The 7171-nt window shown below is 39.8% G+C and overlaps 2 protein-coding genes across 2 annotated transcripts in view; one reads left to right on the top strand and one right to left on the bottom strand.

Moving 5' to 3' along the window:
• The window catches only part of LOC107102129 (ras-related protein Rab-8B), a 7571-nt gene extending 5536 nt beyond the window's left edge, over positions 1 to 2035 (top strand). Inside the window, exons 7-8 of the mRNA XM_015401310.1 lie at positions 743 to 793; positions 875 to 2035. Coding sequence (XP_015256796.1) covers positions 743 to 793; positions 875 to 967 — 144 coding nt within the window. The 3' untranslated portion in view covers positions 968 to 2035. The remainder of the gene's footprint in view (positions 1 to 742; positions 794 to 874) is intronic.
• Positions 2036 to 2075: 40 nt separating this feature from the next.
• Positions 2076 to 7171, bottom strand: part of LOC107102131 (transient receptor potential cation channel subfamily M member 1-like) — an 8334-nt gene continuing 3238 nt past the window's right edge. The window contains exons 9-19 of the mRNA XM_015401314.1: positions 6684 to 6912; positions 6458 to 6589; positions 6246 to 6377; positions 6022 to 6150; positions 5687 to 5938; positions 5428 to 5602; positions 4130 to 4150; positions 3892 to 4036; positions 3595 to 3800; positions 3368 to 3500; positions 2076 to 3288 (exon numbers count right to left, since the gene is read on the bottom strand). Of these exons, the coding sequence (XP_015256800.1) occupies positions 2076 to 3288; positions 3368 to 3500; positions 3595 to 3800; positions 3892 to 4036; positions 4130 to 4150; positions 5428 to 5602; positions 5687 to 5938; positions 6022 to 6150; positions 6246 to 6377; positions 6458 to 6589; positions 6684 to 6912 (2767 nt within the window). The remainder of the gene's footprint in view (positions 3289 to 3367; positions 3501 to 3594; positions 3801 to 3891; positions 4037 to 4129; positions 4151 to 5427; positions 5603 to 5686; positions 5939 to 6021; positions 6151 to 6245; positions 6378 to 6457; positions 6590 to 6683; positions 6913 to 7171) is intronic.

Consider the following 7171-nt stretch of genomic DNA (forward strand, 5'->3'; position numbering starts at 1 on the left):
TTCACTCTCAGCACTTGATCTGTCCCCTTTGGGAGCAGTAGGCTGCCATTGTGTGGCACACAGGGAGCAGGGTGGGGTTAAGGGTTTGCTCAGGAACCCAGAGTGCAGGCTGTGGGGATCATCTGGGTACTTGCTACCTTCTCAGAGCACAAGTGTACTGCTCTAACCCAATAGGCCAACACTCCCCCAATACATAGTGGTAGTAAGTTCTTTGCGATGAGCTCCAAGTCTTTAAGGCTGGAATACCTCGTTTTCATCACCATAATCTTTTTCTGACTTCACAGATATTATATTCAAGTTAAAATGCTAGATTGGTCGCTGTATAATCTGTATTTTTCATTTAAGTGAAACATAATAAACTCAAAATAATACTTGATGTCGAAATTAGCCATGGGGTTGAATTAGTTTGGGTTTAACAATTAGCCAAAACTTTGGTGTTGCATGTCTAAATCACCTTCTTTCACATATTTTGTATGTATGTTTATTGATTAGGTCATTTTTTGAAAGCCAGTTTCAGACGAATGGAGACTGAATTTAAATACATGCCGCACTTTTCAGAGTCTTATCACTAAAAAAAAAGATTTATTTTTTTGCTCTGCTTTGTAATTGACCATTGCTTAAAATCTAATCGAGAATGTTTAAATTTTGCAGCAGGTTGTATTGATAGAAAGGAGCTCTGTCATTGCAAATGATTGATTTACACAATCACTAGATTAACATGTGGTTCTCTTTTCTTTTGAAGGCCTTTTATACGATTGCAAGGGACATTTTAAACAATCTGTGCTCAAAAACGGTAAGCAATGCTGACATGTTTATCCAGTCTGCTGCAGTTTTTCATACTAACGGCTCTATCTGTTGTTTCTTGGATTGTTAGACTGACAGCAGCGGCGGAGGAACAGGGAAACCAGTGAAGATCACAGATAAGAAGTCTAAGAGAATTAAATTCTTCAAGTGCTCTCTCCTCTAAGCTACAGACGGATGGGCGTCACACCTCTTTCGTGACCTTGCTTGTCGTCGAGGACTTCCTCTCAGGCTCCGTCGCTGCAGCTGCACCAGTGCTGCTCTTGCACACACAGGGTCTTACTGCCATCTGAGGTCACCTGTTCATGGCGGTTGTGACGCTCCTGGCCTGTTCTGCTGATCAGAAGACTTTCGACAGGGGCCCCTAGACTTTATATCTGCTCATGCAAAAGACTTTTGCAGGCGTTTGTAGCTTTCCCTGCAGAGGGCAAACACTCTGCTGGAGTTTATAATATGAAAATGTATCAGTTGCACACTATTGTATTATTATTTAACATATTGTAGCACCATTTTTATATCATATGTACTACCTAGTATAAGAATTCCTATGCCGATGCTGTGAGAGATCATGTTCCAGCGTTGATTGTGCCTGTCTGTTTGACGTTCATGTATGTATTAAGCTTCTGGCCTTCTGTTGCACTGACATTAGTTCTGCTGCTGAGGAATGTTGTGATAAAATAGCTAAAAAAAAAAAGCAAACAAGTGCAAAATGTTGTATTTTGATAGTTTTTATTCTTTTTTTTTTTCTTATAGAACCTACATGTACACAGGTTTTGGTGTTTAAATGAAACTGTGAAAGGTGTTTATTTCTTGGAACCAGGACTGAATTTATACTTTTTACAAGTGTGATGTTTATTGCATGAAAGCGGTAGGGAGATCCCTATGGAGGCTCAATACTAAGCACAGAGCATCTGAAGAAAAAAAAAGTTTACAGGTAGTATTCGAAAATGACGAACGTATATGTAGAATGTTGTGGGGTTTTTTTGCTATTCACATTGTGTATGCATGCCTTTTTTTTATTTTATACTAAAGAGAAGATGTGTGGTAGGTTTCCCTTAAAGTTCCTCTAAATGAAAACACAACTGGGAAAAACTGTAATGTGACTGGTAGACTGTAACTTCTATCTTACACTCACTGAAAGCAGCAGCAGTAAAGAAAAAAAATCTTACTTTAGGTGTTTTCTTTTTCTTAACACCTTTTACATTTTTCAAATAATTTTCCCATCATTTTCCAAACATGTTTAGCTGCTCAGTCTTGCTTTGATTTCTTTTCTTTTATTTCTCGTCCTCCAACCTCCTTTTCTCTTCCTCCCAAGCTGACGCCCCGCTTGCTTCAGGGAGGTTCCTCTCACTGCTGGAGGCTTTTGGCTCCTTTGAGACCATCAGGGGCTTTGCTTTTCTGTCGCTGGCGTTGCAGCTCTTTGACCTGTGAGACCGCATGTACCTTTCATCAGCTACAGTCAGGTAGTCTGTACCGTCTGAGGCATTTCTCTTGGGCTTTGTCGTCCTTTGGTCGTCGTCTTGCTCTACTCCCGTTTGTCTGGCCTCACTTTCTGTGTTGTTCAGTCGTTTTAGCTCTTCATGTGAAGTGGCGGTTTGGACTGAGGATGCTTTTCCACCAGGATGGACCTGGTGCTCTACATGTGCCTGAGTTTTATCACCTGCTTCAGCTGGGTCATAGATTATACTGCTGATAGCCCTTTTCTTAATCTTAGGGGATGTCTGACTTTGGTTTTCGGCTGGAAGATCTCTTAGAGATATTGCCCTCCTTGGAGAAGGAGAAGCTCCTACCAGAGGTTTGGCCTCAGCTGTAGGCTCAGCAGCCCCCTCTACTGTATCAGGGGGGTGGACAGCAATGGTGCTGATGGATCTCTTTGTTAAAGGAGACATGAGTTGGTCTTCAGCAGGATAGTATCTGAGAGATTTAGCCCTTTTGGCTGGCGAGAAAGGTTTTAGCCTGTTTTTGTCCAGAACCATTGCGCCGCCTTGCTTTATGTCGGTGATAGTCTCTTGGCTCGATGCCCCAGAAGGAACCTTCTGTTCACAGGGAGATATGAAAATATCCACACATGAACTGGATTGAGATCTATCCAAACCACCAACCTCTAGGGTCTGCGCTGTGTTGAGAGCACAAGTGCTTGAAGCTTGGCGTACACTCCGCTCTCTCTCTAAGCCTTTCTCTTCCGTGTCCTTCTGTCTGGATGCAAACTCTTCCATGTCCATGTGGAAGCGGTAGAGGCTGTAGCCATCTGCGCTGTTGATGCTGCCTTGCCGGAGGAGAGAGGAATGGTCGCACATGGATGAGGATTTGGAGAAGGTTCTGGTTAGCTCCATTTTGTCCAACCCTGCAAGCTTTTCCAACGCTGAAGCCATACGCCCATGAAGTTCTTCCAGCTGGGCCAGACGCAGGTCTACCGTCTGGAGAGATGCTTTCATAGTGTTTTCTCTCTCATTGACCTCTTCCAGACGCATTGCCATGTTCTCAACTCTACCAAGAAGATGAAAAATACTGTAAAATACCTGTAATTGCAATGGCTTAGGAAAGTAAGACAGAGGGAGAATTTTACCTCTCGGAAGTAACCTTAATTCGTTCATCACTTGAGGACTGTTGCTCATCCTCCTTTTCACGGAAATGCTCCTCCACGCACTGTTCCTCAAACTCGTACAGATTCTTAAGCTCCTCTGGATTCAGCCTGAGCTCTGCAGGAAAAAATAAAACCAAACGTAAACTTCCCTTTGACTCGATCAGCAGCATGTTTTCTGTTATTAATATTGTTTAATGGAGGACACTAACTAAGGCCCCGGTCTTTCTCATCGAGCTCTCCTTCCTGTTTCTTCTTGACACAGCGCCGGAAAAGTCTGTTGAAGAGGATGTAGAGGTGGCTCAGGATGATGAGAGGCGGAGGCAGGATGGGGCGATCATGGAAAGTCATGATCAGCTGGTATCTTTGAAACTTCCACACCTGGTTGGAGATGGATTTGACTTCAAAGAAAGTGTTGCTGTGAGACGGAAATAACAAACACTACTGTGATTGTGACTCGGAGGGATTTTAAAATCAGAGTATTAGAAAACGCAGACTGATCTGTTTACTTGAAGACAGCAATGAGCAAGTTAACCAGAAGGATGTTTGCCACGAGAAGATAACAAGCCATTATTGCAGGTGTGAGCCATGCACCAGGGATACACGGAGGAAGTTTTTTCCCATCTTCATCGTATAAATGTTCTCCACATGGAGCTGAGGGGAAATAGATTAGAGAATTAGTTTTGGTATTGATTAAGTTCAGCCAGATTATTACTGTTAAAAACAGATGAATTGAAAACGACTTACGATTGATTTCCATTGCATAGACTTAGGAAAATACAAGACATATGCAAGAGCACAGAGAAAAAGTTAATATCAATATAAAAGGTAATATCAATATAACAGAATTATGCCAAGGTGAAGTTGAATTTTGTAGTCCTTCAAACAAATTTTTCTTTTACTGTATTTTACTAAAATTTGGAGCATAATCGTAATATAACCAGCTTACAGTTTATATTAGCAATATGCAACAACAATGCAATAACTTTTAAATGTTATAAACTAAACTCCTGATTAATATAAAATATTTTTCAACTAAAATTCTAAGCAGGAATATTAAACCAGAAGCAGTTTGGTGAGATTGCGTATTTAATTATTTTATCATATTAGATATTTTACAGCACTTTGTAATTGTTTGGGAAACTAAGGAGAGCAAATTCCCTTCCAATAATGAACATTTTCCATCTGCTTCTAAGATAGAAAAGCTACTGTTGATGTCATAATTTAATTTTTTTTATTGCTTTTCTGTTTTTCCCTTGAATCTTGTCTTCTAAAGACTTAAAATAATTAAATAGAGTAAAATATAACAACGACAATTGTCGCTGGAAACTTTTAATGCTGTAACAAAAATTCATTTAGATTATAACAGTTTTAAAATTATAACCAGAGATCATAAGGCTCAAATTAAAATAACTAGAAACATATAAAGGTATAGATATGTTTGCCTATGGAAACAACGAAAACCTTTAAATATCATTTTCCAAATTGGATGTGTCATTCCCACACATGCACTGAAGTTTTTCTGCTTTTCTATATCGGACATTCCAGATGTTCAGATACAACCACATAGCCTGTAATATGAATAAAAAATAGGCAAAAGAAGTAAAACAAAACAACTATTGAATAATTTTGCTGTTCCATTTTGTGTTTTAACTAATTCTTGGTTTTAACATTTAATTTACACTTCTTCTGTTATTGGTGTTTAAACCATTTAAAAACATTACATGTTGTTTGCTTATTGCTGATTTTGACTTTGTGTTTATGACTTCACCCTGACACAAGAAACTTTCACAGAAAAACACATCTTAACAAGTAGGTGAATAAGTGAGGAGACATGCAATGTCTGTTCTGTTCCTGTTCTATGCAGCATTATTGCAATGAAAGCCTTAAAGAATTTCCACAAATCTGCCAGCAGAGGGAGCCAAAGTATGGCGTGTACCATTTTGTACACATCAAAAAATTAACTTTAGTGAAATTTAAAAAGAAAACACTGATCATCTGCCCAGAATCAGGAAACAGAATCTTACTATGAATTCTAGTCTTACGGTCTATCGAGTCCGCAAAAACCTCCCCATAGATCATCCAGTAGGGCATGTAAAAGATGTTCCTGGCCAGACGCCAAGTCGGTTCTTCATCCGGGTGAAGGATGGCTTGCCGAGCTACCCCAAAGCTCATCAGTACCACCAGCATGATCACCACAAAATACATCATATCAATCATCTAAAGGAAACAGAAGCAAACATATTTGAGTTTAGTTGCACATTTTATGCCTGCATATATTTCTTCGGACTTTACTGTGTCTACCATTTTCCCTATCATCATCACGTAGGGTCCCAGGTACTTGTTGACTCCAAAGATGTCCAGCACACGTATGTACCAGAAGATTATGTCTATGCAGTAGATGACTCTTCCGTAGCCCATGTATGGTTCGGGCTGCAACCGCAGCATTAGCGCCAGAAGGAAGGTAGAGATGGCAGCAAGGTCTGTGATGTTCCAGTAGTCCTCCATCCAAACACTTATCTTCTGTTTCAGCTTCCCTGGCTCTGACATCAGAATCTATGCACCAGAATTTAAATCAACCTATTAAAACATACAGTATTATTGAGAAAATTTACAAGGAACATATTTTCATCTTTTACCTGTCTAACTTTTTCTGTGCCAAGTGTGAGGATGTATGCAATGACTGTCCACTCTTGTACAGATGGCCACCGCTCCATTTTAACCAGGATGATGTAATTATACATCATCAAATAACCCAGATAGCAAATCTATAAGAGAAGCGACATAAGAAAAAAGGCAAAACGTTAAGGATGTGCTTAAAGTTATTTCAAAATATATAATCTTCTTCAAGTCTCGAACTTACAGTATTGAACCAGAATTTGGTAAAAGGGGCGTCATAAAACTCAAAAAACCTTCTCCCGATTGGAATTTTGCGGACATTAGCGCTGCCCTCCTCCTCATCTCCTTTGCGGGAAACCCCATCATTGTTAGGGTCCTACAGCATCAACACAGTCATAAAGTTGTCATCCTTTATTCTGATATGACAGTATGTGAAACATATCATTGCGCATGGACCTTGCTGGATTTTGTGTCATCGTCTTTGTCCTTTCCTTCCTGTTTGTCTCCAGGTCTTTGATAAGAAGTGTCCTCTCCAATTCGGAAATCCAGGAGCAGAATCAGAGGAGGTAAGATGATGCCAAGAATAACCTAGGTGTGATATTGTTTATCTGATTAAAACACCAAGTTTTGAAACAACTATTTGTTAGAACTGCTTAATAACAAAATCAATTTAAAGATCCACCTTGAGGCCAGGATTTTTGCCTATCCTTAAACAGCCCATCCACATGTCAGTAAGCAACATCTGGCTGCAAGTGTGAGCGATGAAGTCCCGTTGTTTTGCGGCCACAGCCAGCTTCAGACAGGTGGAGTTACTCCAGTTCACTAGCTCGTATGTTAGGAGTTTCATGGCCACCTGCTCATCATGCTTGTAGGACTGGTCCAACAGCTCATAGGCCAGTTGGCCAAACTCTCTGACAAAAAGAGTGATCATAGTAATACAAATTTGTATGAAAGACCCCAAACAACACAAGAAAAAATAAACACCCACTAACACTAAGAAGTTATTTTTTTTCTATTAAAGCACTTCTTTACAATGCATATCTATGATTACACATTATCCTACTAGGAGCAAAAAAATTTTGATAGATGTTAGGCTTGCAGATTTTCAATAAAGAAAAACGAAGCAGCAAAATCACTTATGCAGGAAGCATGGATAGTTTTCTGCTGAAA

This window comes from Cyprinodon variegatus, unplaced genomic scaffold (assembly GCF_000732505.1).
Source record: "Cyprinodon variegatus isolate N-32 unplaced genomic scaffold, C_variegatus-1.0 Scaffold1209, whole genome shotgun sequence".
Lineage (NCBI taxonomy): Eukaryota > Metazoa > Chordata > Actinopteri > Cyprinodontiformes > Cyprinodontidae > Cyprinodon > Cyprinodon variegatus.